This window comes from Schistocerca gregaria, chromosome 11, assembly GCF_023897955.1.
Source record: "Schistocerca gregaria isolate iqSchGreg1 chromosome 11, iqSchGreg1.2, whole genome shotgun sequence".
Classification (NCBI taxonomy): Eukaryota; Metazoa; Arthropoda; class Insecta; order Orthoptera; family Acrididae; genus Schistocerca; species Schistocerca gregaria.
This window is the reverse complement of record NC_064930.1, coordinates 61,736,658-61,750,005: the sequence shown is the minus strand read 5'-3', so window position 1 is coordinate 61,750,005 and position 13,348 is coordinate 61,736,658. Positions and strand designations below refer to the sequence as shown.

At 42.4% G+C, this 13,348-nt stretch overlaps 1 protein-coding gene across 1 annotated transcript in view; it reads right to left on the bottom strand.

Moving 5' to 3' along the window:
- Positions 1-354: 354 nt before the first annotated feature.
- Positions 355-13,348, bottom strand: part of LOC126295160 (zinc finger protein 664-like) — a 175,940-nt gene continuing 162,946 nt past the window's right edge. The window contains exon 8 of the mRNA XM_049987456.1: positions 355-7,540. Within this exon, the coding sequence (XP_049843413.1) occupies positions 6,721-7,540 (820 nt within the window). The 3' untranslated portion in view covers positions 355-6,720. The remainder of the gene's footprint in view (positions 7,541-13,348) is intronic.

Sequence of the window (13,348 nt, the reverse complement as noted above, 5' to 3'; positions counted from 1 at the left end):
ATTGTTTTCTGCGATGCAAAGGATGTCATACTTGTATACTTCACTGGGTAATATTGCTGTGGGATATGGTACCTTCTCAATACTAAGCTGTAGGGAATACAGTTCTATTACGCAAAGAAGAAAGGCCATTTCATGGTGACAACACAATAGTTCCTCCATCAACAATTGTCGCCACAAAATTGCGCAAAATCTGCCATGTCTTGCCGTATTCACTTAAAATAGTTCAGATTCTGCAATTGCTTCTCATTTGCTAATGATAAGAAATAGCTCACACATAGGAAACTGCACCTATTGCAAGACTCAATATAGAGAGGTTGACAATTTTTGCTTTTTTTTGGGGGGGGGGGGGGGGGGGGGGGTTAAAAGTTGACTGAAATGTTGGGGAAAGTGTATATCCTTGTAAAAGGGACTACAAAGGGTAAAGTTGTCACCAAACAGCCAGCCGCTGTGGCCGAGTGGTTCTAGGTGCTTCAGTCTGGAACTGTGCGACCACTACGGTTGCAGGTTCGAATCTTGCCTCGGGCATGGATGTGTGTGGTGTCCTTAGGTTAGTTAGGTTTAAGTAGTTCTAAGTTCTAGTGGACTGATGACCTGAGATGTTAAGTCCCATAGTGCTCAGAGCCATTTGAACCATTTTTTGTCTTCAACAGGAAGGTTGTTTTGAACACTGCAGTGCTTTATCTAGGAGGCACGGTCCAAATGGCAGTTGTATGCACTTGCTTTGCTTTGCTCCCACGCCTGAAATGGCTGAACTTACCCAGCCTATTATAATATTGGAACCTACAGTTTAATGTGGTCTCTGAACAATGGTACAACCTGACATTTTGCACATTAACAAACATTACTAAAGCTCAAACAAATGATCACCGAGTGATTAAAATCCTATGACTGACAGTGAGTCGACTGTGAGATGTTCGCATCAATAGTTGGACACTTTACCACCTCATGAATCCTGACATTAGCAGGGAGAAGATGGTAGTCTTAATTTGGTTTATTAATTTTTTTAATTAAAAATTTTTTATTGCCTGGACCACAATTTTCCTATCACTATAAAGTATGATAACTAGTTTCGGTCGCTCAGCTCAAAACGTCGTGATTCGTGGACTCATCGTAAACTGGTAACCAGCCATCCGAGGATCCTTGTCCATTGTAAACCATGATCCTGCTTCTCAAACCATTTCAGGAGATAATTCAACATCAATGGCCTGCAGAACGAAACTATTCACGATCTGGTGCAAGATACACTTTTGGATCGACTTCACAGTGCCTCAGCTAACACAACAGATGTTGAACAGGAATGGTCCAGTTTAAGAAACACAATCAAGAAGACTGCAGAGGAGGTAAATGTTTTTGATGCAAAGAAGAAAAATGAATGGTTTGATGACAACAATGAAGTGATTAAGATCATAAGAGTGTCAAGTGGGATGCTTACCTTTCTCTTGCTCAAGATCCATCCTTTGTGGAAAAGAAATCACACTTTCAAGAGCTCAAGCAAAAATCTCAATAAAAATCCAAGTAACTCCAAAATCTATCAGATGCCTGGGACGTGTGGAGTTTTTATGCTGGAATAAAAGGAATACATGGGCCTGTTCATTCCCCATCAGGAACCCTGAAAGCCACCAGCACGACCATTCTGACAGTCAGGACATCTTGAATAATTGGAAATACCATTTCAGCTCACTCTTAAAATGTAGTTCTACTGCTGCAGAAAAGTTTCTTGAACATGTCCCACAACATCCCACACAACCTAGTATGGCAGTCCCACCGACATTTCACGAATTCAGCTAAGCTCTACATAGGATCAAACCAAGAAAGGCATCCAAACTGACAGCATCCCTCTCGAGATCATTCATAGTGGTGGCTTTCCTCTAAAAACCAGACTCTTCTCCCTGTTTCTTCTAACGTGGGAAACCTGTAAGGTATCAGCTGACATTAAGAACACAATTGTCACCATCTTTAAAAAAGGTGGACAAAAACATACGTGGTAACTACCATGGCATATTGTTGCTCTCTGTGGCTTGTAAAATTTTTGCTAGGACACTGTTGAATTGCCTCCAGACTCTTTCTGCGACTGTACTTCCTGAATCTCAGAGTACATTTTAGCCACCTCCAGAGGAACTATTGGTATGATCTTCTATGCACAATGGCAAGAGAAGTGCTGAGAACAACATAAACCTTTACTATTTTTGTTCTATGACCTAAAAAACGCCTTTAAGACAGTGCCCAGAGAAGTTACGTGGAAGGTCTTAAAACGTTTTGGCTGCCCTGAACACTTTGTTAAGACTGATCCAAGCTTTCCATGATAACACATCTGGGCAAGTGTTACCACACCAGAGTAAAACATCTGACAAATTCCATACTGCTAAAAGGCTCAAACACGGGATGTGTTATAGCGCCAACCTTGATTGCTCTGTACCTAGCAGCCATGCTTTATAAGACATCGTCTGTAAACAATGAAGGAGTAGAACTCGAATACAGATTCGATGGAGGGCTTTTTAATCCAGTCCACACTGCACTCTAAAAGATTCATGAGTCTCACTCGGGTAAATGAACCACAGTACGCTGGCAACAATGCTTCACCAGCTCACCACACGCATAGCTACAACTTTGTGTCAACTGTTCCCGTAATGCATATAACCCATTTGGCCTGACCATCAACATCCAAAGAACAAAAGTACTAGCACAACTATCTCCTGGAACTGCAATTCCCGATCTCAATATCTCTATTTACAGAAGACCTTTGGAGTACGTAGATCACTTCCTCTATCTAGGAGGTATATTATGAACTAATTGCTTGTCAGAAAAGGATGCGAAGAACAGGATGCATGCCACACGTTTCTTTTAGACGTCTCCTACATCGAGTCTTTCTGAATAAAGATCTGATACTATGCATCAGACAGATAGTTTATTGAGCAGTTGTAGTTTTTAGCCTGTTCTATGGTTTCTAAACTTGGACACTGTATCACTGTGATCTTAAGAAGCTAGAACGCTTCAGCTAACACAAGCTTAGATACACTATGAACATCAAATGGGATGCCTTCGTATCAAACACTACATTCCTCGAGAAGGCAAAGATGTATAGTATATAAGCCACCATTATTGGTCACCAACTCAGATGGATTGGGCATATCCAGCAGATGAGAACAATAAACTTCCTCGACAAACTTTTGGTAGTGAATTTAGCACAGGTAGAAGGCCCTGTGGTGCTCCTCTGAAGTGCTATAAGGACCAATTCGAGACGAACCCAAAAAGTCTAAACACTAACCAAAGTAATTGGTGTGCTGCAGCAGAAGTTCAGCTACTGTGTTACATTCTGAGGAGGGATGTTGGAGGCAGGAAAATGAAAAACATCAGAGATGCAAAATTCACCATACCCTCTACACTCTATTACGTGTAATGTATGTGGTAGCATGTTTCACGCCAGGATTTGTCTCTTAAGCCATCATACACATCTCCACACTTGAACTGCCATGCAACAATGAAAATGCAGGAGGAAAATGAAAACTTGGATATGAGTATCAGCGGCCGCTGACAAGATATTTTAATGCTTAGAAGATAACATACCGTTCAGACTATGTAAAGGTGGTGAATGAGCACTCAAAACTATCATTAGTGGTAGTAATGCAATAACATGCATTAGTAAAGACCATTACAATAACAGTTTGTAGTTTAAAAACATCACTGTGATTGTCAGGTCATCTCGCAGGATGACGGTAATAAGAGAAAATGTTTGTTTAGGCTTGTCTCACCAGGATGGTGGGCCTGCGCATTTTCCTACTATCCTTTAACGTGTACACATTAAGTAGACTACTTCATATACCATGCAGCATCATTCTTGTGTAAGCCAGGCTACAGAACAGCTGACAATCTTTGTAACTGTTGCATATATTGTTCTCACAATAATTCTTATTGCAAGTCATAAGCTTTTGCTCATATATTCTACTCAATCATACATAATTTTCTTAGGCTATGTCTCCTCCACATGTTACAGATCTAAAGATGGTTGCAGACAGCAACCGAAACTAGCTATCATACTCCAACCGTGGCAGGAAAATTGTGGTTCAAGCATAAAAATCTTTTCACTTAAATTTTTTTTTATTTAATAAACTTTGCCCAGCAGCAACCAATAAGTAATTAGTTTTCGCAATAATAATACTAATTTGATTAAGGGCACACCAAATTATCCCACGGTCTGACTGGAATTCGATTCCCGAGAACTTTCAGTTTTGAGGTATGTGCTTTACCATTTGACTGTGGCACTAACTTTTTCAGAAAAAGAAAAGTCACCTTCCTTTGTAACCTGGGTACTCGATGAACTCCCCTCATTCTTCAGAACTGTCTACTTTGATACACAACTGACAATTCCGACTTCTCTTAACTACCTGTCATTTAACTATCCTGGAGAACTACTGGCAATGATAATTCCAGCTTTTCACTGAGCTTTACACTACTAGTACCTTGACACGTCCTGTAGAGTCCACACAGAATAACTTGGCCCTGCCACAGAAACACATTCTCGTCCTGAGCGCTGGACGATTCCACGCTCTGTAACAAATGGGCAGCCACCTCAAAAGTCTGTCACCTGCCAGACTGCACACTCTGAGCGTTCTCTTTGCTATCTATTTATTATGCAGCATTGCACCACAGTATTCGTGCTCCACAGCTGTGTGAAAACTTCTTTGTAATTGACCACATGTGATTTTATGCAATGTTAATAAATTTTTGTCACAAAAGGAAAGAAAGAAAGCAAGCAAACACCTCGTTAACCCTTTAAGTACCAGTGGTTTTTGACTGAAACCACCATTTTTTAAAAAAAATTGTTTACTTTTAGCATGAAACCACCAATGCTGTTGCAAGACAAGACACAATGTAATGCTACACTGAGGTACTTTAGGAGTGCAGTGCACTGCAGCATTCACTAATAGTATTTAGAGCAACAGTTAACAAGTAGCTTAAAATTTGTCAAATTTTAGGTCCATTTTTGCTTGTTATCTAGGACTACAACTTGTTTTAGGCATTATGAGTTCATGGAAGGTTTGAGTTGTGGGACTCTGTCTAAATCACCTCTTTAAAATAATTTATTGTTCACTTTTTACCAACTTTTTCTGGTATTCGTTGCTTATTATGATAACAAAGATTTATTATGTGAAAAATTTTAAAATTTTACACTTTTTTCATATTTTTAGGACTCTAAGGGTTAAAAAATGAGTTTGAGAGGGTTGCTGGAACTGCTAGGTATTCCAACTGCATGATAAAAAAGTAAAGGAAACGGGGGAGGGAGAGAAAGCTTTCCAAGGCTACACTTCTGCAGGAAAAACTGCAAACAATGAGAGGAAAGTTTTTATATTTACTTAATAGTGTTGACCAGATTGTCAGGAGACTCACACAATTTCCATGTGAAACATGTCCTTCATTTTATATCTGTATCATAATAAGGGATATGATATAATACAGTAACTTTTAAAACACTTTTTGTTGTATGATATTTTCTTCTGGCAGTGCACTTGTGCCGCTTTGGTCAACCCTCTGTTTACACAACTATTTCTTTTCTGGTGATCTAGTGAGAAACTACTAACTCTAAATGTGTACATTTATCAAATTGTTTGTCTCACCAGACTGCTGTTATAAGAGCCAAAGGAAATGAATGAGAAGTAGTGGTATAGACGGGAGTAGGATAGGGTTGTAGCCCGTCCCCAAATTTATTCAATCTGCATATTGAGCAAGTGGTAAAGTTGGTGTAATTCTGTCAGTGACAGCAAAGGACTTGGAAGAAGAGTTAAACAGAATGGCCAATGTCTTGAAAATAGGTTATAAAATAAACATCAACAAAAGTGAAACAAGGTTAATCGAATATAGGCGATACTGATAATATTGGTCTAAAGATCATGCACTAAAGTAGTAGATGGGTTTTGCTATTTGGGAAGTATAATAACTGGTGATGGCGGAAGTAGAGATGACTGGTATCTGTGAAAGAGACGTACTATTAACGTTGAAAATAAATTTGTGTACTAGGAAGTCTTTTCTGAAGCTATTTGTCTGCATTGTGGCCTTGGATGAAAGTGAAACATGGACGATAAGCAGTTCACACAAGATGTGAACAGTAGCTACAGAACAATGTTGATGATTATGTGGATATATCAAATAACTAATGAGGAGGCACTGAATCATATCAGAGAATAACATTTGTCTCACTATTTGGCTAAAACAAGGAATCAGTTACAAAGGCTCATCATGAGGCATCAAGGAATTGTCAATTTGGTAATGGAAGGAAATGTGACTGCTGGACTACAGTCGGCATGTTCAACTAGATTTAGGGTGCAGTAGATATGCGGAGATGAGGTTTACACAGGATAGATGTGGAGAGCTGCACTAAACCAGTTTCCAACTGAAGACCACAACGACACCAACACAACCTGTTAATACCATTGTTCACTGACAGTATCTTACAGATTATGTGACGTGCGCATTTGTAGGTCAAACTGCAAATCCCCAAAGTGCAAGGGTTGTTTGCCCTAATCAAATCTCTCAGTGCCATTCATGCAGGTACGGACCAAGTTATTTTACGTGCACTCCGACGAGCTCAGCGATGTGCGAATTGACTCAGAGTCACTAACCGTAGTAAGTGGTGTGGTGTTCGACGAGGTTTCGTACTCGGCGAGCTGCACCGGTAGGACTGTGAGGTGCACAGAACACACTGTCATCGTCAAGAACCCGTGTCCCTCACACCAGGGCCTGCACGGCTTCAACTACGGCTGTGGCCAGGTAGACGTGGGAGCGCGAATGCACCCTCAACCGGCCGGCCGTGCCGAACGAGTCACCGCAGACACCGCACGAGTAGCGCTTCCGACCCGTGTGCACCCGCCGGTGTTCGTGCAGGTTACCCGAGCTGACAAACGTCTTCTGGCATACCTCGCAGGCGTACGGTCGCTCGCCCGTATGCGTGCGAGAGTGGACTTTGAGCTTCTCGTAGGACGCGAAGGCCTTACCGCAGGTGCGGCAGCCGAAGGGCCGCTCGCCCGTGTGTACGCGAGAGTGCGACTTGAGGTTGTCGAGCCGCTTGAAGGCGCGCCCGCACGCCTGGCAGCGGTACGGGCACTCACCCGTGTGCACGCGGCGGTGCACTTTGAGCTTGTCGGCACGCGCGAACGTCTTGGGACAGGAGTCGCACGCGTACGGTCGCTCGCCCGTGTGCACGCGTGCGTGGATCTTGAGGTAGTCGAACTGCTTGTAGCACTTGCCGCAGACACCGCAGCGGTACGGCCGCTCACCGGTGTGCACACGCGCGTGCGCCCGCAACTTGTCTGCGCGGAGGAAGGGCCGCGCGCACACTCCACAGCGCAGGTCACCCGCGTGCGACTTTGCGTGCACCTCGAGCGCCGCCGCCGTCTCGAATGACGCCTCGCAGCTGACGCAGCGGTGTCGGCCGTCGGCCTGCGGTCCCGGGAGGTGCAGTGAGGTAGGAAACAGCCCAGCAGCTAGGTTGCCACTCGAGGCTCTGTTCTGGATTCCACTTCGGTTTTCACTGATGTCCTGAACAAACCTGTAACACGTGAATAAAAAAAATCAATTCTGATCAGTTCACAGCCACCACTTCCTCTTCTATTGAAACTGTATAGTGTATTACACTCAAATTAATATATAATCTGCTACACTACTTTACCATACCACAAATGTTACATGCAAGATACATAGGGCAAAATTTTCATCCCTTGTTACTTAAGGATTAATTGTTAATTTCTCTTTGCCATTTAATTTGCGCATTGGGCAAGCAGTCAAGGAAACAAGGGAAAAATTTGGAAATGGAGTTATAGTTCAGGGAAAAGTAATAAAAGCTTTAGCATTTGCCAATGACTTTGTAACTCTATTAGCGAAGGCAAAAACTTGGAAGACAAGTTGACTAGAATGGATTCCATCTTGATAGGTGATAATAAGACAAAAATCAATAAAAGTGAAAGAAGGCTAATGGAATGTAGACAAATTAAATACGAAGATGCAGAGGACACATTAAAGAAGTAAATGAGTTTTGGCATTTTGATAGCAAACTGATGATGGCTAAACTAGACACAATGTAAAACACAGAAGGGGAATAGGGAGAAAACTGTTTCCTAAAATGAAGAATTTGTCAATGTACAAATTAATTTAAGTTTAAGTAAGTCTTTTTTGAAGGTATTTGGAGTGCAGCCTTGTGTGGAAGTGAAACTTGGTTGATAATCAGTTCAGAGACGAAGAAAACAAAAGCTTTTGAAATCAGGTGCTACATAAGAATGCTGAAGATTAGACAGGTAATTAAAATGTGCTAAATTGAACTGATGGCACAATCTGACTAGAAGAGGGGACCAGTTGATAGATATTCTGAGACATCAAGGGATCACCTGTTTAGTAATGGAGGGAAGTGTGAGGGATAAAAATTGACAGGGAGGCCAAGAGATAAATAAAATAAGCAGATTCAAAAGGATGTAAGTTGCAGTAGTTACTAGGAGAGGGTTGCGCAGGGTAGAGTAGCATTGAGATCTGCATCAAACCACTCTTCGGACTGTAAATGACGACGGTGACAACAGCACAACCACCACCACCACCACCACCACCACCACCACCACACATACGTGTGGGTACAGAATGCTTCTGATAAATATGGCTGCCACTAAATGACGATTACTCAGAAAACGTTATGTCTTTTGTCCATTATTTATATATAACTTTTTCCAAAATGTCCATTATTGTTATACATTTGTAAGAAATATTAATATCAAAACATTTAGATAAGGCCAATAACAGTTATGTAAAATAACGGAAATCTACAACTTCTTCCTTTTCCATAATATTGTCCTCAAGTGTATCGCCCTTGTATAGACCCTCTATATACTCCTTCCACCTTTGTTTTCCCTTCTCTGCTTAGAACTGGGTTTCCATCTGAGCTCTTGATATTCATACAAGTGGCTCTCTTTTCTCCAAAGATCTCTTTAATTTTCCTGTAGGCAGTATCTATCTTAGCCCTAGTGAGATAAGCCCCTACATCCTTACATTTGTCCTCTAGCCATCCCTGCTTAGCCATTTTGCACTTCCTGTCGATCCCATTTTTGAGACGTTTGTATTCCTTGTTGCCTGCTTCATTTACTGCATTTTTATATATCAGCCTAGGTGTGGTTATTCCTTCACGTTTCCACTTCACAATATCCGTCAGTACACGAGGTTTGCCTCGTGCTTGCTCTCTGTGTAGCTACGGCTTTTATTTCATGTTTCCACTTCAAAACATCTGTCAGTACATTAAGTCTGCCTGATCTCGTTTTAACTGTAGTCATTTCTTTGCGTACAGTTGACTTGGGCAGCTTTTAGAATGGTTGATTTGTTGCTCAGGTGACATCCAATTACTAGTCCATGTTCAACATCGTGTAGCTCTCCTGACTGACCCATTCTTCTGTCATTGCATTTTTCTTCTGACAACACCTCCTTTTATAGTGACAGGTTTGCCTGTCATGACATTTAGCGGCCCACTCTATATTTTATAGGTATGTCTGGATACTTTTTACCAGATGTTGTTTGTGGCAGCTAGTGAACAGCTATTAACTAGATATGTGCACAGCAAGGTCATTAATAACATGAGAAGTTACAAGCCTGCCGAATATACACAGCTTACTTCAAATGCGCTGATGATAGCTATTGTGTTGTTGAATCTGCAACAAAGTACAGACCGAACTCTGAGTGACTGCAGAATTACTTGCTGTTTTGAATTACATCACAATTGTGCAGCACAAAAGTTCTAATGGAATCTGATCTGACAAAATAGAGGTGCATTCGTGCTTTTTCTTCACACTCTGCTTTTAGCCAAATATCGACATTAATGTTACTGATATACACACAGTACATATGCACCTTTCCTGTTGAAATGCAATTAATGATTACATACAACCTAGGAATACTGGTTGTGCTGACAGCTTTCAAATTATTTGCTATGTGGATAGCGCTTTCTTTATTTCCTCCATTAGCATCGACATATACTTCTTTTATGGTATGTGTCTTCAGAGGAATAATACATACACTCCTGGAAATGGAAAAAAGAACACATTGACACCGGTGTGTCAGACCCACCATACTTGCTCCGCACACTGCGAGAGGGCTGTACAAGCAATGATCACACGCACGGCACAGCGGACACACCAGGAACCGCGGTGTTGGCCGTCGAATGGCGCTAGCTGCACAGCATTTGTGCACCGCCGCCGTCAGTGTCAGCCAGTTTGCCGTGACATACGGAGCTCCATCGCAGTCTTTAACACTGGTAGCATGCCGCGACAGCGTGGACGTGAACCGTATGTGCAGTTGACGGACTTTGAGCGAGGGCGTATAGTGGGTATGCGGGAGGCCGGGTGGACGTACCGCCGAATTGCTCAATACGTGGGGCATGAGGTCTCCACAGTACATCGATGTTGTCGCCAGTGGTCGGCGGAAGGTGCACGTGCCCGTCGACCTGGGACCGGACCGCAGCGACGCACGGATGCACGCCAAGACCGTAGGATCCTACGCAATGCCGTAGGGGACCGCACCGCCACTTCCCAGCAAATTAGGGACACTGTTGCTCCTGGGGTATCGGCGAGGACTATTCGCAACCGTCTCCATGAAGCTGGGCTACAGTCCCGCACACCGTTAGGCCGTCTTCTGCTCACGCCCCAACATTGTGCAGCCCGCCTCCAGTGGTGTCGCGACAGGCGTGAATGGAGGGACGAATGGAGACGTGTAGTCTTCAGCGATGAGAGTCGCTTCTACCTCGGTGCCAATGATGGTTGTATGCGTGTTTAGCGCCGTGCAGGTGAGCGCCACAATCAGGACTGCATACGACCGAGGCACATAGGGCCAACACCCGGCATCATGATGTGGGGAGCGATCTCCTACACTGGCCGTACACCTCTGGTGATCGTCGAGGGGACACTGAATAGTGCACGGTACATCCAAACCGTCATCGAACCCATCGTTCTACCATTCCTAGACCGGCAAGGGAACTTGCTGTTCCAACAGGAAAATGCACGTCCGCATGTATCCCGTGCCACCCAACGTGCTCTAGAAGGTGTAAGTCAACTACCCTGGCCAGCAAGATCTCCGGATCTGTCCCCCATTGAGCATGTTTGGGACTCGATGAAGCGTCGTCTCACGCGGTCTGCACGTCCAGCACGAACGCTGGTCCAACTGAGGCGCCAGGTGGAAATGGCATGGCAAGCCGTTCCACAGGACTACATCCAGCATCTCTACGATCGTGTCCATGGGAGAATAGCAGCCTGCATTGCTGCGAAAGGTGGATATACACTGTACTAGTGCCGACATTGTGCATGCTCTGTTGCTTGTGTCTATGTGCCTGTGGTTCTGTCAGTGTGATCATGTGATGTATCTGACCCCAGGAATGTGTCAATAAAGTTTCCCCTTCCTGGGACAATGAATTCACAGTGTTCTTATTTCAATTTCCAGGAGTGTATTTTTTTGGAGATGGTAGTATGTACTACTTTGAGTAAAAATTTTGTATAATGTGTGACCAATTTTTATTGCTTAGAGATTGCACATGTTGGTGCACCAGATGCTTATCAACTGTCAATTTTATATTGCAGTCCAAGTTGTGAAGTTGTGGTTGAGTTTACATAACTTATTCTCAACTGATTGTGACTTGTTGGGCTGTTATCTTGCCATGTCATCTTACAAGTCCCTACTATGTAGACTTATTTGAAAATCATATTCCACTACTGGAAGCGGCTCCTTTAGCTACCGGAATGGGCGTGTTCTTCCAGCACGATGAGCATCCTGCTCACTCTACTCCTCAGGCGACAACGTCCTCTAAACCTGCCATTCCTCAGTAGATGGAGCATCACAAATGGTTACCGAGGTCCCCGCACATCATCCCTTTAGATTTTAGCCTGTGGCAATGGTTGGAAGGTGACGTCTACAAAGAAACATAAACACGACAGATGAACTGATTATTCAGATTATGAATGATGCTGTCCTCGTAGGAGAAGGCAAAGATGACATCAGAAGAGTTACTGTGGTGTTGTCGAGAGAATTCGAAAGTTTATTGGAGTAGAAGGTGGAATTTATGAAAATCGACTTTGAACTTAATGTTTTATCCGAACTAGTCTATACTACTATTTCCTAAAATAATTACTACTCCTCTACCGAACACCTATATTCAGTACTTTTGCAATGTCTGTGTCAAAATCATATTACAGTATACACTCATTAGCACAAACTCGCATAAGACAAACTCGCAGTTAATGTGGAAAAAATACTGCCCACAGCCAGAATACATTAGCTGTTACGGAAAGTCTTATTGGTTAACAAGAATTTTGGTTAAGGTGAATTACGAACTATTTTTCAGTCGCTAGCACCATATAATTACATTGTAACACTAACATCCCATGTTACATTACTTTTATCCCATGTTACGTTACTTTTAAGTGTTATTTTTTTTACAAAATGTATTCAAGAAAAGCTAACACCCCACTGTAAATTTGTTTCTAATGTACTACAGGTCGGCCGTCACGATTATCACCTCAACAATCAGCATATATGATACATTAAATAAATTCAATAATGTGTGCATTAAATTTAGAAACGTATTCAATAGAAAGTGTTCTTTAGTCATACCCGAATCTAGTTGGAATAATGAATAAAAATCTACAAATGGTAGTATGCGAAACATGGCAAAGTGGAAACAGACAGCTTTAAATGTACACTAAAGCTTAATATTCTAGATGAGGTGGACCATGGTACAAAGAAATCAGCAATTGCATAGCAGTTTGTAATTCCCAAATCTACTTTATCTGTAATAATTAAGCATTGAGAAAAAAAATCATTAATGCTGCTGCATAAGGTTCTGGAATCAAATCTAAATGACTTTGTAGTGCTAAGTATGAAGACATCGAGACATTACTGCTAGAATGGTTCAATCATATGCGTGTATCTGACACACCTTTAAGTGCCCCTATGATTCAGTAAAAAATAAATGAGATTGCCAAAGATATAGGCATCAAATACTTCACTTGTTCTGCTGGTTGGCTGTATCAGTTCCAAAGGAGACATTCAATTTCATCTGTATAAATTTGTGGTGAAGCAAATAAAGTTGATGAAGAAAGTGCGAACAGCTAGTGGCATGAATTCAATGGGATATGCCTCGTGTGATGTGTTCAATATGGATGAAGCTAGACTTGTCTACAAACTTTTTCCAATCTGCACCCTGGGGATAAACTGTGACAAGCATCACTGTTGAGCATGCAGTACACAACACGTAACTATTGCCCTCACATGTAATGTAGCCAGCAGTGAGAAGTTTCACCTCTGGGTTGTCGGTGTAAGTACGAGAAACCGTGTTGTTTTA